Raw genomic sequence first — 27,112 nt, 5'->3', positions numbered from 1 at the left:
TCGGCGCCTGCGCAGTCCGCCCTTTCCGGCGCCATTTTCTTGAAGACACACAGCAGTGTCTTCAAGAAAATGGCGCCGGAAAGAGCGGACTGCGCAGGCGCCGATTCCGGCACCGGGAGGAGCAAGACAATGGCGCCAGAAAAGAATCAGGTAGCGTAAGTAACAAAAACTTACTATGGCGGCGGATTATTTGCATAATCAGGGCGCACATATGTAGACGGCGTCCCCGTGCTCCCGACCCCCTGCTCTCGGCGGCATTTTTTCTATAATGTAATGCTAGGAGCGTCGTGCCTGCGCAGTCTATTAAGGCTTCGGACAGAATGACGTTCTCAGCGTTATATTATAGATTGGCTAATTTGATACAATAATTGTGCGCACAACAGGACTAAAAATTACACATGATTATAATAAAAATTAAAAGTTAATGGTAGTGGCTGACCCAGTTCATATATATATCAATATAATGTGCAAAAAAGCAAGTGTAAAAAGATATCAAGCCGACTACACCCGGGCCGCAGCACTAGGTGAAAGGATCGTATATAAGGCTTCTCCGTCTTACAATAGCCACCCCCTGACGAAGGATTAAAGATCCGAAACGCGCGTCGGGGTGCGCTATTACGGGACGTGGCAGACCCTGTTAATAAGGTAGTTATAGTGTACCTCCCTATTTTTTTGCACTTTGCACTTTTTATTTGAGTGTGTTCCTTAAGTGGTTCCTACTGCATCTTAAATTGCAGGTTGCACATTGCACTTTCATATTGCCACATGTGTGTTCATGTGGACATGGTGTGCTAACAGATACATACGCTAGTATATGTGATAACTTTTTGTACTTGCTTTTTTGCACATTATAGTTTGTAGTTTGCACATTGCACCTCAGATTTACATGAGGGATTTCCTTTTTCACATTGCAATACAGCACTAAATAATAAATTTTACATATTTTGTTATATACAAGGGAATCTTTTGTATATTTTTTCCTTTTTTATACACGCTATAATAGGGAAGCACTACTATATTGATATATATATGAACTGGGTCAGCCACTACCATTAACTTTTAATTTTTATTATAATCATGTGTAATTTTTAGTCCTGTTGTGCGCACAATTATTGTATCAAATTAGCCAATCGTATATAATAAAGGCATTTGTATATCTACTCTCTACTTGGTGGTTCTTCTGGGTATTTCCATATATTGCTTGTGGTTGCTTTTTTCGTGAATAAGTGGTTCTTACACTTCCTCTCACAGAACACCGATCACTGGAATGTGACTAATATAATATATTTTCCCTATGATTGTGGATGTTACATAGTGATTACTAGTGAAGTGGTTGGTACATGTGTTTTTTCTTAATCATGACAGCTCCTGGCACATAGTGCCGGATGTCAGCTGTAATAACCAGCTCCCCCGTGAGTGCGGCCGATCGCCTATGATGTACTATTCCCTCCCTGGTAATTAAGTCCCAGGTTACCTCGACGGGATAGTACGTCATATAGGATTAAGGGGTTAAAAAGATGAGCAAGGCCTGTAATTGACATCATAGGTAGACCTATTATTATTATTGTACATTTTTATAGCTCCATTTATTCCATGGCGCTTTACATGTGAAAAGGGGACAAATACAACTAAACATGAGCAAAAAACAAGGCACATCGGTACATAAGGAGGGAGGACCCTGCCCGCGAGGGCTCACAGTCTATTAGAGTCAAAATGAGAAAACAAATACAGAAAATCACCTTGTCTGATTTGGCAACATTTATTTAGCAAATTATGGTGGAAAATAAGTATGGTATTTGGTCATTAACAAACGTTCATCTCAATATTTTGTTATATATCCTTTGTTGCCAATGACAGAGGTCATATGTTTTCTGTAAGTCTTCACAAAGTTGGCACACACTGTTGGTGGTATGTTGGCCCATTCCTCCATGCAGATCTCCTCTAGAGCAGTGATGTTTTCGGCCTGATGCTTGGCAACACAGACTTTCAACTCCCTCCAAAGCTTTTCTATGGGGTTGAGATCTGGATTCTGGCTAGGCCACTCCAGGACCTTCATATGCTTCTTATGAAGCCACTCTTTCATTGCCCTGGCAGTGTGATTGGGATTAACATGCTGAAAGACCCATCCACGTTTCATCTTCAATGCCCTTGCTGATGGAAGGAGGTTTGCACTCAAAATCTCACAATACATGGCCCCATTCATTCTTTCGTGTTCATGGATCAGTCATCCTGGTCCCTTTGCAGAGAAACAGCCCCAAAGCATGATGTTGCCACCCCCATGCTTCAAAGTAGGTATGTGTTGTGAATTCTGTGGCTGAATTCACTCCTGTGGTCACAAGTGGTACTGCAGCTTCTGAGCTTCCTCCCTCAGGTGTTCTGGTGAGCTCGTTGGCTGCTTTGTTATTTAACTCCACCTGATTCTGTCTTCCTTGCTCCTTGTCAATGTTCCAGTGTTGGATCTGAGCTTCTGGATCTTTCCTGTGGCCTGCTGCTCTGCTTAGATAAGTGCTTCTTTGCTTTTGTTGCTACTTTTTCTGTCCAGCTTGTTAATTCGTTTTGCTGGAAGCTCTGAGACGCAAAGGGTGTACCGCCGTGCCGTTAGTTCGGCACGGTGGGTCTTTTTGCCCCCTTTGCGTGGTTTTTTGCTTTAGGGATTTTTGTAGACTGCAAAGTTCTCTTTGCTATCCTCGCTCTATCTAGAATATCGGGCCTCACTTTGCTGAATCTATTTCATCCCTACGTTTGTCTTTTCATCTTGCTAACAGTCATTATATGTGGGGGGCTGCCTTTTCCTTTGGGGTATTTCTCTGAGGCAAGTCAGGCTTGTTTTTCTATCTTCAGGCTAGTCAGCTCCTCAGGCTGTGCCGAGTTGCATAGGTAGTGTCAGGCGCAATCCACAGCTGCCTTTAGTTGTGTTTAGGATAGGTTCAGGTATTGCGGTCTACAGAGATTCCACGTCTCAGAGCTCGTTCTATTGTTTTTTGGGTTATTGTCAGATCACTGTATGTGCTCTGATTGCTGGCACACTGTGTCACTGGATTGCCTACATAACAGTACAAGGAGCCAACCTAATGATTCTCAATAGAGGGAAAAAAGAAGTTCTGACATCATTTTTTTTTTCTCAGCTCTGTGTTCAGTCTTTTTTTTCCCCTAGACATTTGGGTGTTTCAGGACACAGGTGTGGACATGGATATTCAGGGTCTGTGCTCTTCAATGGATAATCTCGTTACAAATGTACAAAGGATTCAAGATACTATTGATCAGAAATCTATGTTAGAACCAAGAATTCCTATTCCTGATTTGTTTTTTGGTGATAGAACTAAGTTTCTTAATTTCAAAAATAATTGTAAGCTATTTCTGGCCTTGAAACCTCATTCTTCTGGTAATCCTATTCAACAGGTTTTGATTATTATTTCTTTTTTGCGCGGCGACCCTCAGGACTGGGCATTTTCTCTTGCGCCAGGAGACCCTGCATTGAGTAATGTCAATGCGTTTTTCCTGGCGCTCGGATTACTTTACGATGAGCCTAATTCAGTGGATCAGGCTGAGAAAAATTTGCTGGCTTTGTGCCAGGGCCAGGATGATATAGAAGTATATTGTCAGAAATTTAGGAAGTGGTCAGTACTCACTCTGTGGAATGAATCTGCGCTGGCAGCTTTGTTCAGAAAGGTCTCTCTGAGGCTCTTAAGGATGTCATGGTGGGTTTTCCTATGCCTACTGGTTTGAATGAGTCTATGTCTTTGGCCATTCAGATCGGTCGACGCTTGCGCGAGCGTAAATCTGTGCACCTTTTGGCGGTATTGTCTAAGATTAAACCTGAGCCTATGCAGTGCGATAGGACTATGACCAGAGTTGAACGGCAAGAACACAGACGTCTGAATGGTCTGTGTTTCTACTGTGGTGATTCCACTCATGCTATTTCTGATTGTCCTAAGCGCACTAAGCGGTTCGATAGGTCTGCCGTCATTGGTACTGTACAATCCAAATTCCTTCTGTCCATTACCTTGATATGCTCTTTGTCATCGTATTCTGTCATGGCGTTTGTGGATTCAGGCGCTGCCCTGAATCTGATGGATTTGGATTATGCTAAACGTTGTGGGTTTTTCTTGGAGCCTTTGCGGTGTCCTATTCCGTTGAGAGGAATTGATGCTACACCTTTGGCCAAGAATAAACCTCAGTACTTGACCCAGCTGACCATGTGCATGGCTCCTGCACATCAGGAAGTTATTCGCTTTCTGGTGCTACATAATCTGCATGATGTGGTCGTGTTGGGGTTGCCATGGCTGCAAACCCATAATCCAGTATTGGATTGGAACTCTATGTCGGTATCCAGCTGGGGTTGTCAGGGGGAACATGGTGATGTTCCATTTTTGTCTATTTCGTCATCCACTCCTTCTGAGGTCCCAGAGTTCTTGTCTGATTATCAGGATGTATTTGAAGAGCCCAAGTCCGATGCCCTACCTCAGCATAGGGATTGTGATTGTGCTATCAATTTGATTCCTGGTAGTAAAATCCCAAAAGGTCGATTATTTAATTTATCCGTGCCTGAACACGCCGCTATGCGCAGTTATGTGAAGGAATCCATGGAGAAGGGACATATTCGCCCATCGTCATCACCACTGGGAGCAGGGTTCTTTTTTGTAGCCAAGAAGGATGGTTCGCTGAGACCGTGTATTGATTACCGCCTTCTTAATAAAATCACTGTTAAATTTCAGTATCCCTTGCCATTGTTATCTGACTTGTTTGCTCGGATTAAGGGGGCTAGTTGGTTCACTAAGATAGATCTTCGTGGTGCGTATAATCTGGTGAGAATCAGGCAAGGAGATGAATGGAAAACTGCATTTAATACGCCCGAGGGTCATTTTGAGTATCTAGTGATGCCGTTCGGACTTGCCAATGCTCCATCTGTGTTTCAGTCTTTTATGCATGACATCTTCCGTGAGTATCTGGATAAATTCCTGATTGTTTACTTGGATGACATTTTGATCTTCTCAGATGATTGGGACTCTCATGTGAAGCAGGTCAGAATGGTTTTCCAGGTCCTGCGTGCTAATTCTTTGTTTGTGAAGGGATCAAAGTGTCTCTTCGGTGTGCAGAAAGTTTCATTTTTGGGGTTCATCTTTTCCCCTTCTACTATCGAGATGGATCCGGTTAAGGTCCAAGCCATCCAGGATTGGACTCAGCCGACATCTCTGAAAAGTCTGCAAAAGTTCCTGGGCTTTGCTAATTTTTATCGTCGCTTCATCTGTAATTTTTCTAGTATTGCCAAACCATTGACCGATTTGACCAAGAAGGGTGCTGATTTGGTTAATTGGTCTTCTGCTGCTGTGGAAGCTTTTCAGGAGTTGAAGCGTCGTTTTTGTTCTGCCCCTGTGTTGTGTCAACCAGATGTTTCTCTTCCGTTCCAGGTCGAGGTTGATGCTTCTGAGATTGGAGCAGGGGCGGTTTTGTCACAGAGAGGTTCTGGTTGCTCAGTGTTGAAACCATGTGCTTTCTTTTCCAGGAAGTTTTCGGCTGCTGAGCGTAATTATGATGTGGGCAACCGAGAGTTGCTGGCCATGAAGTGGGCATTCGAGGAATGGCGTCATTGGCTTGAAGGAGCTAAGCATCGCGTGGTGGTATTGACTGATCATAAGAACCTTACTTATCTCGAGTCTGCCAAGCGCTTGAATCCTAGACAGGCCCGTTGGTCGTTATTTTTTGCCCGCTTCGATTTTGTGATTTCGTACCTTCTGGGCTCTAAAAATGTGAAGGCGGATGCTCTGTCTAGGAGTTTTGTGCCCGACTCTCCGGGTTCATCTGAGCCGGCGAGTATCCTCAAGGAAGGAGTCATTGTGTCTGCCATCTCCCCTGATTTGCGGCGAGTGTTGCAAAAATTTCAGGCGAATAAACCTGATCGTTGTCCGGCGGAGAAACTGTTCGTCCCTGATAGGTGGACTAGTAAAGTTATCTCTGAACTTCATTGTTCAGTGTTGGCTGGTCATCCTGGAATCTTTGGTACCAGAGAGTTAGTGGCTAGATCCTTCTGGTGGCCATCTCTGTCACGGGATGTACGTGCTTTTGTGCAGTCCTGTGGGATTTGTGCTAGGGCTAAGCCCTGCTGTTCACGTGCCAGTGGGTTGCTTTTGCCCTTGCCGGTCCCAAAGAGGCCTTGGACACATATTTCGATGGATTTCATTTCTGACCTTCCCGTTTCTCAAAAGATGTCAGTCATTTGGGTGGTCTGTGATCGCTTTTCTAAAATGGTCCATCTGGTGCCCTTGGTTAAATTGCCTTCCTCCTCTGATCTGGTGCCTTTGTTCTTCCAGCATGTGGTTCGTTTGCATGGCATTCCTGAGAATATTGTTTCTGACAGAGGTTCCCAGTTTGTTTCAAGGTTTTGGCGAGCCTTTTGTGGTAGGATGGGCATTGACCTATCTTTTTCCTCGGCTTTCCATCCTCAGACTAATGGCCAGACCGAATGAACCAATCAGACCTTGGAAACATATCTGAGATGTTTTGTTTCTGCAGACCAGGATGATTGGGTGTCCTTTTTGCCGTTGGCTGAGTTCGCCCTTAATAATTGGGCCAGCTCGGCTACCTTGGTCTCTCCATTTTTCTGCAATTCTGGGTTCCATCCTCGTTTCTCTTCAGGACAGGTTGAGTCTTCGAACTGTCCTGGTGTGGATTCTGTGGTGGACAGGTTGCAGCAGATCTGGACTCAGGTAGTGGACAATTTGACCTTGTCCCAGGAGAAGGCTCAACTTTTCGCTAATCGCAGACGCCGTGTGGGTCCCCGACTTCGTGTTGGGGATCTGGTTTGGTTATCTTCTCGTCATATTCCTATGAAGGTTTCCTCTCCTAAATTTAAACCTCGTTTTATTGGTCCGTATAGGATTTCTGAGATTCTCAATCCTGTGTCTTTTCGTCTGACCCTCCCAGACTCCTTTTCCATACATAATGTATTCCATAGGTCGTTGTTGCGGAGATACGTGGCACCTATGGTTCCATCTGTTGAGCCTCCTGCCCCGGTTTTGGTGGAGGGGGAATTGGAGTATATTGTGGAGAAAATTTTGGATTCTCGTGTTTCTAGACGGAAACTCCAGTATCTGGTTAAATGGAAGGGTTATGCACAGGAAGATAATTCCTGGGTTTTTGCCTCTGATGTCCATGCTCCAGATCTTGTTCGTGCCTTTCATGTGGCTCATCCTGGTCGGCCTGGGGGCTCTGGTGAGGGTTCGGTGACCCCTCCTCAAGGGGGGGGTACTGTTGTGAATTCTGTGGCTGAATTCACTCCTGTGGTCACAAGTGGTACTGCAGCTTCTGAGCTTCCTCCCTCAGGTGTTCTGGTGAGCTCGTTGGCTGCTTTGTTATTTAACTCCACCTGATTCTGTCTTCCTTGCTCCTTGTCAATGTTCCAGTGTTGGATCTGAGCTTCTGGATCTTTCCTGTGGCCTGCTGCTCTGCTTAGATAAGTGCTTCTTTGCTTTTGTTGCTACTTTTTCTGTCCAGCTTGTTAATTCGTTTTGCTGGAAGCTCTGAGACGCAAAGGGTGTACCGCCGTGCCGTTAGTTCGGCACGGTGGGTCTTTTTGCCCCCTTTGCGTGGTTTTTTGCTTTAGGGATTTTTGTAGACTGCAAAGTTCTCTTTGCTATCCTCGCTCTATCTAGAATATCGGGCCTCACTTTGCTGAATCTATTTCATCCCTACGTTTGTCTTTTCATCTTGCTAACAGTCATTATATGTGGGGGGCTGCCTTTTCCTTTGGGGTATTTCTCTGAGGCAAGTCAGGCTTGTTTTTCTATCTTCAGGCTAGTCAGCTCCTCAGGCTGTGCCGAGTTGCATAGGTAGTGTCAGGCGCAATCCACAGCTGCCTTTAGTTGTGTTTAGGATAGGTTCAGGTATTGCGGTCTACAGAGATTCCACGTCTCAGAGCTCGTTCTATTGTTTTTTGGGTTATTGTCAGATCACTGTATGTGCTCTGATTGCTGGCACACTGTGTCACTGAATTGCCTACATAACAGGTATGGTGTTCTTTGCAACTCAGCATTCTGTCTCCTCCAAACATGACGAGTTTTGTTTCTACCAAACTGTTCTACTTTGGTTTCATCAGATCATATGACATTCTCCCAATACTCTTCTGGATAATCCAAATGTTCTCTAGCAAACTTCAGATAAGCCCAGACATGTAATGGCTTAAGCAGATCTGGCACATCTGGCACTGCAGGATCTGAGTCCCTGGCAGTGTACTGTGTTACTGATGGTAACCTTTTGTTTGTGGTCCCAGCTCTATGCTGGTCATTCACTAGGTCCCCCCATGTTGTTCTGGAATTTTTGCTCACCGTTCTTGTGATCATTTTGACTCCACGGGGTGAGATCTTGCGTGGAGCCAGATTGAGGGAGATTATCAGTGGTCTTGTATGTCTTCCATTTTCTTATTGTTGCTCAAACAGTTGATTTCATCACACCAAGCTGCTTGCCTATTGCAGATTCAGTCTTCCCAGCCTAGTGCTGGGCTACGATTTTGTTTCTGGTGTCCTTCGAAAGCTCTTTGGTCTTCACCACAGTGGAGTTTGGAGCGTGACTGTTTGAGGTTGTGAACAGGTGTCTTTTATACTGATAACAAGTTCAAACAGGTGCCATTACTACAGGTAAATGAGCAGAGGACAGAGGAGCCTCTTAAAGACGAAGTTACAGGTCTGTGATAGCCAGAAATCTTGCATGTTTTTAGGTGACCAAATACTTATTTTCCACCATAATTTGCAAAATAAATCTTGCCAAATCAGACAAGGTAATTTTCTGGATTTGTTTTCTCATTGTTGAGGTCTACTTATGATGTCAATTACATGCCTCTCTCATCTATTTAAGTGGGCGAACGTGCACAATTGGTGGCTGACTACTTTTTTCCCCACTGTATGTGATTACATGGTAAGGGTTAAATAATGAATCTAAATACCTACACCAGGTCTATGTGCTTATAAGAACGCAACTCACTCTGTATGTATGTTTTTATCTTTATTTGTACCTGATGAAGAGAGCGGTGCACTTTAGAAATGTGTTGTTTTATTAATAAAAATCAAATTTTATACTATATCCGGGTAGACAGAGCCTTCAGATCCTCATATTTTTCTTTCCTTTTTTTTATGCCTACTGGGATTGACGATGAGCCCTGCAGTCTGCCTTTACCAGTGTGGTGCCTGTGATTGCGCCACTCGTCCAGGTGAGCCTCTCCATCATTTGGCTCCACTATGACAGTCTGAGCAGATGCACACATGGGAGCGCCTGTTTCTTGTCTTGGTATTTCTAATAGTAGCAGACTATGCAGTTGTTATGGAGCAAATAAGTTGGTGCGGCCTTATTCTAGGGAGCAAAGCCCCTTCCCATCCTTCTCCCAGCATCTCAATTTCAATGGTATACTCAGGATGCAGATACAGTTGATCCATTTGGGCTCTCTACTCCAACATTCAGCCGCTTTGTCTCAGTCTCACGAGCAGCAGGTGTGATAATGTCACTAGATTGTGCATGCTGCATGGGGCCTCAGTTACACTTACAGATCTGAGTGGTATATGAGAGGAACAGGGTTAAGCTTTTTTTTTTTTTACACATTTTGTCAGTCTGCACTTGAAGGGCATCATACTGTGCGTGTGTGGTGGGCTGTTGGGCAAATCGCACTATGTGGGGGCCATCATATAGTGTGTGGGGTGACTCTGTGTGGGCAACTGTGGGGGCATCATAGTGTGTAGAGGTTTGTTTTTTGGGGGTATTTTATAATTAGGGGATGTGTGGGGACATCGTTCTGTGTTGGGGGCCCTGTGGTGGTATCATATGTGGTGGGTACTATGGGGACATTATATTTTGCTGGGGGTCACCATGAAGTCACCATATTGTTCATGTAGTGGAATTCACTGTAAGGCGTTTCATTCTGTATGAAGGGAGGCATCATACTCTATTGGGGCCAAGATATGGATATTTATAGTGGGTGAGAATATAAAGGGGCTTCAGTCGGGCCCCAATTACTCTGAATATGCTGTCATTAAAAGTAGGGAGGTATGCTCTTCTGTGGCTGTACCTACGTGCCATGACTTTGCCAAAAAAAGTTTGTTTTTTCTTAGGGGGGGGCCTACTTAGGACCTTTTGCTATAGGGCCACATGATTTCTATGTATACCTTTTGGGCTAGGATGACACCAGGATAAGAAAAAAAAAACTGACACAGAAATTATGCACAGACAGGACAGAGAAATGGCACCCATTTTTATTAAACAAATCATTGTTCTTTATTATATTCTTGCCTCATTTTTAGTATTACCACTTAAGCCCTTTGGATACTCGATAGTCCCAGTTATTATTCTAACCACACCATTTGATCTTTTAACTTTTATTACTATTATGAATCTGATAAAAACATTTTTTTTTTTAATGTGAAAAACTTGGAGGAATTGGGCAACATCTGTAGAAGCCAGTAGAGATAAAAGTAGAAGATCTGCTCCTGGGTTTGGCATCTGCAGCCTGACAAGTTGGGCGGGCCACTTCCTCCTCTTATCTTTACTGGTTTTAGATGTGAGACCCATTGTTGGGCTAGTTACCAACACACCAATTCTGTAAAAAGACAACTGTAACATACAAACATAGTTTAAGGACCTATTCTGTGAGCCGCATTTATGATAATGCAGTCTATGAGTGCTCCGGGATGGTACGAGACTCGAACATGACATTTCTGGCTTCTCTGCCAATAACAAGGCACCTTAGTTGGTGTCACCTTTCATTATTCTCTTATTACGGTAGATATGTGACCTAACTGCTTAGAATTGACAGATGTTCATCTGGGCTCCCAATATGTCCAGGTCTCTAACCTTCCTCATTATGGCATTCAGTGCCGAACTGTATTACTAATGGAGATTTCTTTTCTAATATGGCATTTGTAGTAAAATGGCACGATTTTCTTCCGGTTGGATTCTTATAGAATCAGACAGAAACCTAAAACTGGTTGGCATTGACATTGAAGACGTGAAGAGGTGCAGTGAGGCTCTAGTAATGCGGCTGTGAGGTGCACGGGAGACTAGTAAAGCAAAATGGTTGGAGACTTAGCCAACGTTGGATGAAGAGTTTAACGGATTATTGCAGATCAGACCAATGTGATGCCATAAGAAACGTTTCTCCTTCTTTTCGCTTTCATTAGCACTTATGTCTATTGACTAAAAATGGTTAAAGGAAATCTGCCACCAGGTTTTTACTTCCCCATCTGAGAGCAGCATGATGTAGGGGCAGAGATGCAATGTATCACTTACCCGGCTGCTCGCTGTTTTATCGGTTTCAGATAATGCAGATTTCTGAGTGATGAGTTCTGTATAACCCTGCCCACACTACTATACAGTGCCTACAAGTAGTATTCAACCCCCTGCAGATTTAGCAGGTTTAATAAGATGCAAATAAGTTAGAGCCTTCAAACTTCAAACAAGAGCAGGATTTATTAACAGATACATAAATCTTACAAAACCAAAAAGTTTTGTTGCTCAGTTAAATTTTTATAAATTTTAAACATAAAAGTGTGAGTCAATTATTATTCAACCCCTAGGTTTAATATTTTGTGGAATAACCTTTGTTTGCAATTACAGCTAATAATCGTCTTTTATAAGACCTGATCAGGCCGGCACAGGTCTCTGGAGTTATCTTGGCCCACTCCTCCATGCAGATCTTCTCCAAGTTATCTAGGTTCTTTGGGTGTCTCATGTGGACTTTAATCTTGAGCTCCTTCCACAAGTTTTCAATTGGGTTAAGGTCAGGAGACTGACTAGGCCACTGCAACACCTTGATTTTTTGCCTCTTGAACCAGGCCTTGGTTTTCTTGGCTGTGTGCTTTGGGTCGTTGTCTTGTTGGAAGATGAAATGACGACCCATCTTAAGATCCTTGATGGAGGAGCGGAGGTTCTTGGCCAAAATCTCCAGGTAGGCCGTGCTATCCATCTTCCCATGGATGCGGACCAAATGGCCAGGCCCCTTGGCTGAGAAACAGCCCCACAGCATGATGCTGTCACCACCATGCTTGACTGTAGGGATGGTATTCTTGGGGTCGTATGCAGTGCCATCCAGTCTCCAAACGTCACGTGTGTGGTTGGCACCAAAGATCTCGATCTTGGTCTCATCAGACCAGAGAACCTTGAACCAGTCAGTCTCAGAGTCCTCCAAGTGATCATGAGCAAACTGTAGACGAGCCTTGACATGACGCTTTGAAAGTAAAGGTACCTTACGGGCTCGTCTGGAACGGAGACCATTGCGGTGGAGTACGTTACTTATGGTATTGACTGAAACCAATGTCCCCCCTGCCATGAGATCTTCCCGGAGCTCCTTCCTTGTTGTCCTTGGGTTAGCCTTGACTCTTCGGACAAGCCTGGCCTCGGCACGGGAGGAAACTTTCAAAGGCTGTCCAGGCCGTGGAAGGCTAACAGTAGTTCCATAACAAGAACAAAATACAGTAGTTCCATAAGCCTTCCACTTCCGGATGATGCTCCCAACAGTGGAGACAGGTAGGCCCAACTCCTTGGAAAGGGTTTTGTACCCCTTGCCAGCCTTGTGACCCTCCACGATCTTGTCTCTGATGGCCTTGGAATGCTCCTTTGTCTTTCCCATGTTTACCATGTATGAGTGCTGTTCACAAGTTTGGGGAGGGTCTTAAATAGTCAGAAAAGGCTGGAAAAAGAGATAATTAATCCAAACATGTGAAGCTCATTGTTCTTTGTGCCTGAACTACTTCTTAATACTTTAGGGGAACCAAACAGAATTCTGGTGGGTTGAGGGGTTGAATAATAAATGACCCTCTGAAAAGACTTTTCACAATTTTTTTTAAAAATAAACAAAGAAATAACATTCTTTTTTGCTGCAGTGCATTTCACACTTCCAGGCTGATCTACAGTCCAAATGTCACAATGCCAAGTTAATTCCAAATGTGTAAACCTGCTAAATCTGCAGGGGGTTGAATACTACTTGTAGGCACTGTAGACCCTATGCATAGGCAGAAGACTTCCAATCAGTGGTGTGGGCGGGGTTATACAGAGCTCATGCATATGGAGGACTACATGGCAGCAGGTTTACTAGTCCGCTAGAAATAATCTACTGCTGATAAAACAGTGATGTTATCAAAACTACAGCATGCAGCCCAGTAAGTGACACATCTCTGGAATCGGGGTCTCTGCCCTTCATTATGCTGCTCTCGGAGCAGGAGGCAAAAGATCCGGTGACAGATTCCCTTTAACCTAAAAACTGTACTAATAAGCTGGGTGACAGTACCGGAGAAGTATGGAAGTAGCTGAAGTTTATTGCTTAGGTTTCAACTATCAAATCTATGGCGATCATTGTAGACTGGGTCTGAATGCTGTGCATGCTGCGGATTGTGGTTGAGACAATGCTGATTGGACAACCTCTTGAAGACCATGTGCTGGAGTTAAAATTGGAGCTGAATGTTGCCCTTTGCTTTATAGTCTGAGAGCTGCTAGACACCCTCTAAATGACAGCGACACCATCAGTTCCACCAAATACTAAAACAGATAATGTATTTATTGGGCTGCAGCCAAGATGATTTTTTTTAGTCAAGTGTCATTCTAGCAGCATCCTTTTATTCACTGAGGCAGGTGGATTGCCTGAACTATTTTATCCATTGTCGCTGAGCGATGGATCAGTTAAAAATGGATGAAATCATAGACTTTATTCGTCAATGAGATGAGAACCGAACAAGGATCCATTTTGAAAACTGATGTGTTCATGGATCATTATCACTCTATGTGTCTGTGTGCTAAGAAAAAAACGGACCACGCACAGATGTGTGAATATAGCTTTATGTCTTCATGCTTCCCCGTTTGTCAGCTTTAGGGGTTGTCTGGCTTTAGGCTACATGTCTGCAATCACTATGTGAAAAATCACATTACGTGCACTGCGCACTGTAAGGATTCTTTGGCGCCGGGAACAAGGAGCGTGTGATCATAAGTATGCAACTTGCATACATGTGGTCACATGCCGACTAGACGTAAGTGAATTGAACAAGGCTGGATACATCTAGTTGGAATGTGCCCGGAAGTATGTAAATTGTTAACTTACGGCCACGTATTGGCCCCCTTCCGGCACCGGAGAATCCTCACAGTGAGCATTGCGCGCGATGTGATAATTTACACGTGTAAGGCCGAACAATCCATTCAATTCTATATATAATGTGTGATGCTTCAGTATGGTTGGTAAGGGGCTCTGGAAAGTTTTGGCACTGACTCTCAGTAATTATAAGCAAGTCACAATGTATGAAACTACCAATTACTAGGTGTAATGGCTGTGATGGGTAATTTGGTAAAGGTATCCATGTCCCATATTACTCACATGATTACTAGACTGCATTATATAAGTGAAGCCTCAGCCCACAAAATAGCGCCTGCATGATGTGATGCGAGACCGCGGAGCTTTGAGCAAACCATCAAACACAGGAAATAATGTTCTCAAACAAATAAGCACAAAAGTAAGGAAATGTAAAGGTGATGAATACGTCTGCTATTCAGTGTCTCAAGGAATCAAAAATCAGAAGATTCGTGGATGGTGGTATAAAAACAAAGGCAACAATGAAGAAGACTGATATGATCACAAAGTAGGTGATAAAATGGGGGATGGGTACACTGCGACTTTTAATACAAGCGACAAAGCAGGCAAGTGAGTTTGATACAGAATAAGAGCACTTTATATAGACAAAAATCCCATATTAGACAATATCAGATCACTCAATTGAAACAAAAAACAATAGCTTATAATTATGTATCAAAATAAACTTTTCTTTCCATATAAGTTCAATATAATTGCTTTGTAAGGAACATAGATATTCATTTTTATATATATATTTTTTCTTTGCCTTTAGTATTCTTGGAACCGCCCAAAGATTTAATAATTTCCGGTGTGTGCACAAATCTGTTTGTAAATCCCTTTTATAACAGAAAAGTGAGCAGCCATGTGCTGGCAACCTGGTATAAAGAGCGTGGGTGAACCTCCGCCCCGGCTCCAGGAATATTAGTAAAAAAAATAAATAAATAAAAAAATGTAAACACATTGCATTTTACAGTTGTACATGTGCCACACTGTAAATACAGAAAGTGAATAAGCCAAGAAACAAGTGCCACTAACTGACATAGTTACACACAGTAGAGATTAGCTTACATGATATTGGGGAAAATGGAACGGCAGAATGGCGTGAATCCAGGTCACACGGGAAAAACCAACTGCTAGCCAGTGAGCGGACAAGTCTGTCTGAGATGTATGTGCCCATCGAAAGGTTTAGAAGTTGTCATTACAGACCAGTAAACCTTGATCAGATACCAGGGTTGACAGATCACCAAAGATTTTAACTCTAATTTCTACCTTTAATGCCACTTGAAAGAATATATGAGGAATTCTTGTAAGTCATGTAAAGAAAACCTCAGTCATGCACCTTTAGTACAACAGAAGACGTGTACTTACAGTTGGTGCAGAGTATAAAGTTGCTCTGACACTTAAAGAAGACCAGTACCAAGAATCATACACAGTGTATAGGGTAGAGCCCTGTAACTGGTTTTGCACTAGAGCCTTCTGGCCTCTTAATGGGTTTTAAGGGCATCTAATATTGATTACCTATTCATTGGATACGTCATTAATATCAGATCGGTGGGAGTCTGTCACTGGTGTCCCCTACCAATCAGCTGTTGCTAGCTCTGGTGTTGACTAAATGTAGACGCTAGAGATGAGCTAATCAATTCTCAGGACCTTTGTACAGCAGCCATGTTGGTAGTCTGTTTGCGACAAAAATTATCTAGGAAAAAAAGCTGAGATATAAGGGCACCTCAACAGCAGAAAGAGTTTGGTCACAAGCCTCCCTGATACGCTAACCATCGGGTGCATCATCTATTTCATAGAAAGGGTGTTGCATTGACAAGAGAGCAGTGATAGAGAGGGCATACTGTACAGGGCTGGAAGTAATTTCCCTTGAGCGTACTAAGCCTTAAAGATAGCCAAGAGATATTAATGGCGTTTGATGTAAGGAGAGTGACTCAACATTGGGATCTGAAGTTTGGCCCAAAATGTGAGCCTGTAGAAGACGTGGATCTAGTTAGCGAGTATTGTGACTATCAAGGCCTGTGGCACGGTGTGTGGTAAGGGGCTTTCTACATGTGATGGTGTCCATGGAGGGTGAAGAGCGGAGTTAGAACCATAAAATGTTAGAGTTGGAAGGGACCTCTGGGGTCATCGTGTCTATCCCCCTGCTCAATGCAGGATTCACTAAACCATCTCCGACATATGTCTGTCCAGCCTTTGTTTGAAGACTTCCATTGATGGAGAACTCACCACCTCTAGTGGCAGCCTGTTCCACTCAATGATCACCTCACTGTCAAAATGTTTTTTCTAATATCTAATCTGTATCTTCTCCTTGTCAGTTCCTCACGTTAGTGAGAATGAGGCCTGACAGCCGATCTCAGCATACTGGAAATAACTCATTAGCAAACTGTAAGTCTGGTAAAGGGCAAATTACACCTGACTACCCACCTGCCGTATATTATTTAACCAGAGACTGATTAGGATTTACATCCCTCAGAGAACCTACCCGTCTTTGCCCTTCGTAGTGGGTAGAAACCACCAACGTTTGTGCCCCATTTGTTGATGTGAACTGAACTTATCATCTCATGCCACAAATTGTACACTCTATGTTAATCCTCTAATCGCTCCTCATTTCTCTAGTGGGGCGGCTACCACTGAACTGCGGATTGCCACCTAATAAATCTTTTACTACAAAACAATGGTAATGTACAGCAGCTGCAATAAAGGCTTATAAAATCTGAATCTTAACAAGCCTAAACTGTGTACCCGGAGGAAATGGCTTACATTTATAATATACATGCAAGTATTACTTTACTCAATCAACTCTAATTTTCACCTAGGCAAACCCTGGGTTCTGCTCGCTCCAGCAACTTTCTGATTTGTGATGACGATGCCACTTTTACGGCTGTAGGAATCATTGAAGAGTAATTTTGTTCTTTCAGTAATGCATGCACCGTACTGCACATTTCTACTTGGCTGTTATTGGAAACTTTAATAAGAAGTTAGTAATCGGTAAGAAAATGTGTGTAAAATTTATTTTTTAGCATACAAAGCACAGTAGAGAATACAATATGTAGGGATATAATCACTCAGATTGTCACATTGGATAGCAACAATGTACAACTTTGATTCGTTTTGTGGCTAGAAAATACCCAGTACGGTCTATTTCGGGTGTCTGTCATCAGCATTACATCAGTTTTCAAACCAGTTGTCTGATGTAATTGAATTATTTCCCCCGTTAGTATTACTAAACAGTAATTCTGATTACAGACTCGAGCTATATCATTCATAATTAGAGTTGAGCAAAAGGATTTGGAAAATAATTTCCAAATAATTTTTCGGTTGTCCATGGCTGAGCGACCAGAGCCTTCGAACCTCCTCCTGTCTACTGTCCTCTCCTAATGGGTAGATAAGGCAAAACTTCATGTGTGCATCACACCACAACAATAACGTTGGGCCGGACCAACTAATAGGAAGAATAGTCAGGGATGTCGGCAGGTAGGGAAAGAGGCGGTTTACATTGGTGAGGTCCAGGCTCGGACTGGCCCATAGGTGAACAGGGGAATCTCCCGGTGGGCCCCTATGCAGATCTGGGCCCCCAACCTTTCTGTATGGGCAGTACTTGACATAATTCACTTGATTCACTCTGTACAGAAAAAAGCAGCATCTCATCATTTATTAACCAAACTTACTCTTTTTATTATTATATAAAGACATAGGTAAATTTGTGATTGAGGGTAGTGTAATATTTGTACGCAGTTGAAAAGTGGGACCCCCAAAGTCAATGCTACTGGTGTGCCTTTAGCACCCCAGTCCAGACACTGCTCAGTTCCAGCAGGCACAGACTACTTATATGGCTATTGGACCTGCAAATCTTTTTGTTCAACTCTATCCACAATACATTGCTATTCTGGATATTTACCAAAAATGTGTGTTAAACAGGTCTCAGGTCACACTTGGACTTGAATTTACGAGTACTGTCTCTTCATTGCCTGGATCTGCGAGTAGAAAATCCAGAGTGGCAGCAAAATTAGTGAAATTTTACAGAACCTCATATATACTCTGCGGAAAAAAAAAGACTGACTCTTGGTATGGATTTTAAAGCTGCAGTTGGTCAATGTACACTACTGATTTGCACCATTAATTTTTTTTCCCTTTGTAAGCATAGCATGTAATTGGTTCCACATCCATATCACAATCCGCAATGATTCTGCCTGTGGATTTTGTCAAGTTGTTTAATTTGTTTTTGCAACAGAAAATTTGTACTTGTGAACATACCAATACATGTGTATATCACTAACTTTTGGGCTGTGGAAGCTGGATTAACCCTTTATTAAACAGGACCCGACAGCTTTGAGTTTTGTTGTGCATTCTCAATGTAATAAACCTAATATAGTGTTAACATACAAAAGGTCTGAACTCTATTTAAAAATAGCACTTTTTTTTTTTTTACGTCAAAGACCTCTGTCGGATAAGATCAAGAAGGTGCATGTGTATCACCATAATCCTTGGCTATGCAGCATCAGATCTTTTGGGGGATTGTAAACTGGAGGACAGGTATCCAACACCGGGTGCAAAATATGTTTGTCTCAGAGCTGTGCTTTTTGACAGTCATAATGTGTCGTTCAACCATGTCCAAAAGTAATTCTCAGAGATATATCAACTTGGTGACTATTTTAATATTACAGCGGAACTCCGTCTCATGGTCTGCGTCACTTCCCCTGTCCTTATCAAGTCATTGTCCACTAGAGCAATAGTTAGAGTGTCTTTAAAGGGAGTCTGATGACTGTTCAAAGCAGGCACAGGTGTTCTGTGCACTTTCCCACCTACTTGTGTTTCATCTACCTCTGCCCGCTGTTCTTTGATTGCCCGCTCTTCGTTGATTGACCGCTCTGGTTTTACATGAGCCAGAAAAGAGAAGATATATGGAAAACTAATAGATAGGAAAATGCTCGGAACTGTTTAAACAGTGCACCACATGCCTGTGCTTGGTTTAAACCAGGGGTGGGGAATCTTTTTTTCTGCCAAGGGCCATTTGGATATTTATACCATCCTTCGTGGGCCGTACAAACTCCGCCCACAAAGTACATCCTGACTCTGGCACTGGTTTCAGGACGTAATCTTTCATTGCATGCCCTTCAGTGTTCAGTAGTGAGCACTGCGTGTGTGTGCTAACAGAGCAAGAAGAAATTAATGAGTTGGTTGTAATAAAAATACAGCTCCTGTCCAAGATTGCGGTCCCTGATAAAAGGTCATCGAGGGCCGTAAATGGCCAGGGGACTGAGGTTCCCCACCCCTGGTTTAAACAGTCATTTTGTGCTGTCAGACTGTCTCAAAAAGGGTTTGACCATTTTTATTTTCTTTTCAGTACAAAATTGTACCAATATTTTTGCACTGCATTGTTGAGCACTTCCATATTAAACAAATAAGAAAAGCATTTGGATGGCACTCAAGAGTATAACGCTGCACAGCCTATGGACTTCGCAACTTCTGACAACTAGGCGTCACGCAAGCTATGGGTATATAGGTGCACTGCATAAAAATCAATGAGATATATATAGTCCTGGAATGCAGAAAAATATGCGGCACTCACCCAGTAGAAGCTGTATTTACGTGCTCTTTATTGGAACAAAGAATGTGAATACATCCATTCAAGACATCAGGTGGAGCGGAGGGTGCAGTGATGGAGGCTGGACGACGGCCGTTTCGCAACTAAATGTGCTTCAACGGGTCCACATACCAGGTTACCAACGTCATATCCTTTTATAGGTTTTCTGACATATATAGTAACATCAATTCACGGTGCTATTGTGAAACATGACTATAACAGTGAACGTGCAAACAGATAACACTAGTAACCACTTTACAGATTGTAACAGAATGTTATAACAAAATATCAAAACAAAATATTAAATTAGCACTATGTCACATAATTTTTAATGTTCACTATAGAAACACTGACATATCTAATTTGTCATTTAATCCGATTGGACCCTGTGCATTGGCATTTAAAATCCATTTGGCTTCTTTTTGTAAAAGTAACCTATTCTGATCTCCTCCCGAGGCTGGGTATTTAACTATTTCTAAGCCAGCAAAATTTAATAGATTTGGATTTGCATTGTGGACTTCTCTCATATGATGAATTAATCTTAGGCAGCCTTTGCCCGTTGAAATAGAGTTATAATGTTCTTTAAACCTTACTGTTAACGGTCTTATAGTTTTACCGATATAGAAATATCGGCATGGGCACAGCAGAATATATACAACAAACTTGCTTTTACAAGAAATAAAATCTTTTATACTGTGAGTAATTGAACCTATTTGAATAGGGCTCTGAGTAATGTGCAAATGGCAAAACCGGCAATTGCCGCATCTATGATTCCCTATAGGCGCGTTTTTAATTAGCCAACAATTTCTCGGTGTTAGGATTTTATTATGGACAATCAAATCTGATAGATTATGAGCTCGCCTATAGGCAAATTTTGGAGGATTTAGATGTATCGACGCCAGATCTTTATCGGATTGAAGCACGTGCCAATTTTTACGAATAGAGGTATGTATAATATTATCCATATTGCTATGCTTGAAACAAAAACTGAAACTGTCTATATCTTGTTTAGATGACCCATTTTTAATTTGTCTCTTTCTCAAATAATCATTTTGAGAGCATTTATTAATGCGGTTCTCAGCTTCTCTTAGAATATTGTACGGATAACCTCTTTTTGTGAAGCGTGTCTTAAGTTCACCAATCTGCTCATTGAATATGATATTATTATTATTTATCTTTCAACATCGTGATCCTAGATCGAGACTATTATATAAAGGAATCCCTTTCCCAATTAAACGATAAAACTACGTATTGCCAACTACCCAATAATCCAACACAAAATTATAAGTCTAAATTGAGAACATTATTTAGACGATATGTTGAAAAAGGAGTGCTACCGAAAAGACGTGCCGAAAGTTTATTTCCAGAACATCCACAATTTCCATATTGGTACAGTATTCCGAAAGTCCATAAATGTATGAAGGAACCTCCAGGACGACCTATAATTTCCGGTATAAATTCAGTTACAGAACCACTATAACAGTATATTGACTGGCTATTGAAACCGTTGTTATATTCTATTCCTTCATACATTAAGGACTCGGGTGATTTAATACTAGCCCTTAAAGAAGTAGACTGGCAACCCACTTTTTCTTTAACATCAATCGATGTGGTAAATTTGTATACCCGAATTCCAAAAGAGAAAGGTATAGAAGCAATCAGTAAAATCCTTTCTAAAAGAGATGTGGATACAGACATTATCTCTTTTATTATTGAGAGTTTGGATTTTATCCTCTCTAATAATTCCTTTAAATTTATGGATAAGTGGTATAATCAATTGATCGGTACTGCCATGGGTACGCCCACTTCTTGCACGTATGCAAATTTATTTTTAGCAATATTTGAAGATACATACATTAATAATATCAATAATCCATTTTTGAAACATATTCGTTTCTTCACGAGATTCGTGGATGATATGATGTTGATTTGGGATGGAAATGAGGATGAATTTAACTCCTTCGTAGAATATCTAAATGTTTCAAATACAGAAAATATGAAGTTTACATCTAGTTTTGGAGTTAATAGTCTCGAAAATCTGGATGTAAAAATAGAAATCATCGAGGGAGAAATAATAACCAAAGTGTTCAGAAAGGAAACCGCGACCAATAATTTGCTACATTTCGATAGCGATCACCCGAGTCACACAAAAAGAGGATTACCATTTAGTCAAATGGTTAGACTACGAAAGATAAATAATAATAATATCATATTCAATGAGCAGATTGGTGAACTTAAGACACGCTTCACAAAAAGAGGTTATCCGTACAATATTCTAAGAGAAGCTGAGAACCGCATTAATAAATGCTCTCAAAATGATTATTTGAGAAAGAGACAAATTAAAAATGGGTCATCTAAACAAGATATAGACAGTTTCAGTTTTTGTTTCAAGCATAGCAATATGGATAATATTATACATACCTCTATTCGTAAAAATTGGCACGTGCTTCAATCCGATAAAGATCTGGCGTCGATACATCTAAATCCTCCAAAATTTGCCTATAGGCGAGCTCATAATCTATCAGATTTGATTGTCCATAATAAAATCCTAACACCGAGAAATTGTTGGCTAATTAAAAACGCGCCTATAGGGAATCATAGATGCGGCAATTGCCGGTTTTGCCATTTGCACATTACTCAGAGCCCTATTCAAATAGGTTCAATTACTCACAGTATAAAAGATTTTATTTCTTGTAAAAGCAAGTTTGTTGTATATATTCTGCTGTGCCCATGCCGATATTTCTATATCGGTAAAACTATAAGACCGTTAACAGTAAGGTTTAAAGAACATTATAACTCTATTTCAACGGGCAAAGGCTGCCTAAGATTAATTCATCATATGAGAGAAGTCCACAATGCAAATCCAAATCTATTAAATTTTGCTGGCTTAGAAATAGTTAAATACCCAGCCTCGGGAGGAGATCAGAATAGGTTACTTTTACAAAAAGAAGCCAAATGGATTTTAAATGCCAATGCACAGGGTCCAATCGGATTAAATGACAAATTAGATATGTCAGTGTTTCTATAGTGAACATTAAAAATTATGTGACATAGTGCTAATTTAATATTTTGTTTTGATATTTTGTTATAACATTCTGTTACAATCTGTAAAGTGGTTACTAGTGTTATCTGTTTGCACGTTCACTGTTATAGTCATGTTTCACAATAGCACCGTGAATTGATGTTACTATATATGTCAGAAAACCTATAAAAGGATATGACGTTGGTAACCTGGTATGTGGACCCGTTGAAGCACATTTAGTTGCGAAACGGCCGTCGTCCAGCCTCCATCACTGCACCCTCCACTCCACCTGATGTCTTGAATGGATGTATTCACATTCTTTGTTCCAATAAAGAGCACGTAAATACAGCTTCTACTGGGTGAGTGCCGCATATTTTTCTGCATTCCAGGACTTCCATATTAATCACCACTATTTTAGGAGACGTTAACCATCTTGACGAAATGCAGATCACAAGAGTGATTTTCTCATACGAGTGCTATCCGTGCTTATCATGTATAGCACTCGTACCTATGATAGTTTATGGGGCTGCGCACATGTCTGATCTTTTTTTTTTATCTCAGACCGAGTGGTCCACGAAAAAAAATCAGAGACATGTCTGATTTTGATCCGAGTATCGGACAAAAATAGTCAATGCAAGTTTTTGGATCCATGGGAAACATCAGACCGCAGTCGGCTGACATCAGAGTGGAGAAACGCTTCTTCCAAGAAAAACTGATGCCACTCTGATCAAACTCTGGTCAGAATAATCAGACCATTTTTCTCCAATGTGGAGAGAACATTCGTGTAAACCTACCCAATGGCAAAGTATTTGTACAATTCCGTGGACCTCCATTTACACTCATTTTATATTGCTTCTAGGATCTGTACTCCATATGACAAAACTTGAAATTCTTAATGATCATATATAGAACCAGTCTAGAAATAATACAGCTTTTATCAAATTTGAACATGATTTTATCCATCCCTTCCATAATATAATATGTAGGTATTTATTTTATTATTGAGCTTCTGAGATTCTTAGAACTTTATACATTTTTGTGGAGTCTTATGTTTTGAACTTTTTTTTGCCTTTTTTGTGTATGTTTCTTATGGTCAGGCTGATTTAAATATGAGACTGTGTATGTACATATAGAAATATGTATATAACTGTTTATATACTTTGTCCACTCGCTCTGCTAACGCTATACACCCATTTTATCAACTGCTGCTGAACAGTGTTCTCATTCCACCAGAGAATTGCAAAAAATATACATAAAAGGTAAGACATGAAACCAAGGATTATCTGTTCACAGCCATTAAGTAGCCAAATTCACTGTGGTTAGTGATGGTATCCAAAGTTTGTAATCCGCCGTATAAGACCACGGGATGTATGTGGATGATGCCCCTGCCGGTGGCACTTTCCTCACATATCATCTTTTCAAAAATGGAGCTGTAGGTTCCTGTGTGACATCATAACAACTACGGTATGTAGCATGCTCCAAATAATCAAACGCGTTTATGAGAAGCTGGCTCTCCTTCGTCAGGAACTACAGCTCCATTTTTTAAAGGATGATCTGTGAGGAAAGTGCAACCGGTCAGGGCATCATTCCGTGGTCTTATATGCCAGATTACAAACTTTGGATGCCATCACTGATCATAGTACATTTGGACATTTCCTGGCTGTAGACGGGTTGGCTAAGCTTTGGTTTTGGTTTTGTGTGTTTATTAACTTTATGTGCATGCAACGTTTTAGCCTGTATTGTTTGTATGCTTGAATAATTTTTTTTTTTAACTATGTGTATAATTATAGCCGTCATTTTTACTACTGCCTGTAAGTCTTTCTCTTCAATGACATCATCTAAAAGTTCCAAATCATTGATTTAATTATCTAGAAGAGTAACAACCCCCAATTAAAGGACAAAACTCTCTCCTGCCAAAAGAACCTTAATAAAGCTTTGTATAAAGGGAATTCATATCCACATAAATTAGATAAAAATATATTTCCCTGTAAAATTTCCCTCTCATGTAATGAAATTGAAGGTGATGTTGAAAATTGATAAATGAGAAACTGGCATCTTCACCTTAAGTCAGCAAAATCTAAAGGCCCTGTATACAAAAATAAATAGAATTTAGTCTTCTAAAGGAACGGTAATACAATATATTGGGATAAACCTTTCTAATATACAAGGAAAAGAACGAAGTGTCTGAGACGAACCACAGCTAAACCTTATGTTCTGGTGTGAGTGAACGTGGCCTCTTCTCCATAGATGATCCTGTAGGACATGGGTATGACGGGAAATGGGAAGCAGACGTGAGTCATCCCATCGGACATTAGAGAGGTAAACGGATTTCCAATATCAAACCACACTGGTATCCAGCCACAAGTGATTACATAGAAGTATATACAAAGGTTTACAACTTCAGTAAGGTGACCACTATTCTTCCTGTCTTCTCCTCCGAGGGTTGGTGACGTTTGGATTTCCCACATAGCGGTGCTACACTAAAGGCTTCGTCACTGTTCCTTGGCCTCTACGATTGCATTTTGTTTGTTTGTTCCAGTTTGTAATGAGATTAAACTAAAAACATAAGTCTGATACTGAGCTTACCTCTGCGTCGTCAGTTTCAAAATAGCGATTATTGAAATCTGTTTCATTGGCTGAGTATAAATATGAAATAATATGAAATAAATACAAGGCGACAAACAAATGAACGTCAATTAAACCAGAAATAAGGAGACTGTTGCTGGTTGTAACCATATGGGATTTATGCCATTGGTCAAAGTGTGACGTTGGTACCTGGATGGCACAAAAAGCTTCATTTTGCTGTTGTAATTAAAAAGTGACCAGTATTTAACGTGTACCCACTGTCCTGTTCCAGAAATCATTGGCTAGAAATCGCTCTTTTTTTTGTTTCTTGATCGGCTTCTCAGAAATTTAGAGTACCGCTATTTGTCCTAATGCACGTCAACCATTGATAAAAGTCTGAAGGTCCTTTGGATTGTGATGTTATCAATCTCCAGCAGTTGTAGAGATGCAATTTGATTGGCTGGTATCCCTTCTGCGGTGGAGATTCTTCTCCCCAAGGAGACTGCCGACAGATGAAGGCGGCGGCTTCGTTGCAGGCTTCGCTTGGCTTAGATTAGAACCCCTTGATATAACAGTAGGCTTCCAGAGTAGCAAATAAGATGTAAAGTAGCCATAAGGTTACAAAGAGCAAAGTTGTTGCAAGTCTGCAGCCCCTTGGGCCACCCAGTTCCCCACCTATACTAGGCCGTCTCCTATACAGCAAGACGCTGATGCAGACAAATGCAAAGATGGTAAAGAGGGTTACGGAGAAGGCTAAGGTGCCTGCCTGCACATGGAATTCTTGTCCCTGGGAAGCCCAGTAGATGGCAGCCACAGACCACGCGATGCCAATACCCAGGAACACATTAACAGCATTGCTCCCAGTCACGTTGCCAATGGAAGCATCTGCATACACATCCTGTGTAGCAGCCACTTTGCTTGCAAATGTATCTAGAAAAGAAAAAAAAATACGGATAAACATACTGATTTTTGGGTTCTCATAGTAACAAAATCATTTATCATGCCACATATTCAGTGGAAAAGAGGACAATTTCTAGCATTCTCTGTCAGCAGTATGAAGGGAGCTGTAGTTTAGCAACAGAATGCAATCATGTCATTTACCCCCCTCCAGCATTCACAACACTATTTTCTGTAATATTACGAGAATACACCTGCTATTTTGAAAAATAATCTACAGTGCCTTTCCAGTGAGTTGTACCGTGCTGTGAATAGTCCGTGATTAGTCCCATTGAACTACATTCTGTTCACTGAATGGAAGATAAATTGACTGCAGCTCAAGTAGGGGGTGATGGTAGAATGAATAACATTATGTACAAGGCTTGTGCTGCAAACAAGGGATGAAACAACCCTAAAATACTATAAAAATTGCGAAATTATTAATAGTCCCCTGCTAAATTCAGTGCTGCTTCTCTGGTGGTTCTGTCAGTTATTGTTCTCAGTGATTGGCTGCAGTGGTCACATGTACAGCACATCATCACTGGAGGCCAAGTCCATAAAGACCAGAGAGACCACTAGAGCGGAGGTGGAAATAACAGGTAGTTGGTCATCTGTTAGTTGATGACATTTTTAAAAAGATCTGAAAATCCTTTTTAAAGTGGTTTCTTCATTACCTCCAAATATGGGTTGGATTCAAGCCATGTTTGAGCAATGTTTCTGATTTTTTTTTTTTTTTTTTGCTAAAAAACATGATTTTGATGTGCACTCCTTTGCCTCCAGTGCAGCTGGTACAAATCGGATATTCCACATGGCAGGGCTGATCTGTGCTATAGCTTATTATACAGGGCCATTAGGTGCATCGGAGCATGAACTATCGACATCTGTGCTAATATTTATTATACAGGGTTATTAG

General features: G+C 41.4%; 1 protein-coding gene across 3 annotated transcripts in view; it reads right to left on the bottom strand.

Moving 5' to 3' along the window:
• Nucleotides 1-23,774: 23,774 nt before the first annotated feature.
• Nucleotides 23,775-27,112, bottom strand: part of SLC8A3 (solute carrier family 8 member A3) — a 470,913-nt gene continuing 467,575 nt past the window's right edge. For 2 of the 3 annotated variants that reach the window (XM_069731638.1, XM_069731629.1), the window contains one exon: nt 23,775-26,193. In XM_069731638.1, coding sequence (XP_069587739.1) covers nt 25,817-26,193 — 377 coding nt within the window. In that variant the 3' untranslated portion in view covers nt 23,775-25,816. The remainder of the gene's footprint in view (nt 26,194-27,112) is intronic. The other variant, XM_069731646.1, reaches the window with a different exon arrangement.

This window comes from Ranitomeya imitator, chromosome 1 (assembly GCF_032444005.1).
Source record: "Ranitomeya imitator isolate aRanImi1 chromosome 1, aRanImi1.pri, whole genome shotgun sequence".
In the NCBI taxonomy this organism is placed as follows: Eukaryota; Metazoa; Chordata; class Amphibia; order Anura; family Dendrobatidae; genus Ranitomeya; species Ranitomeya imitator.
Note: the sequence above shows the minus strand (reverse complement) of the source record. Positions and strands in the feature narration are given on the sequence as shown.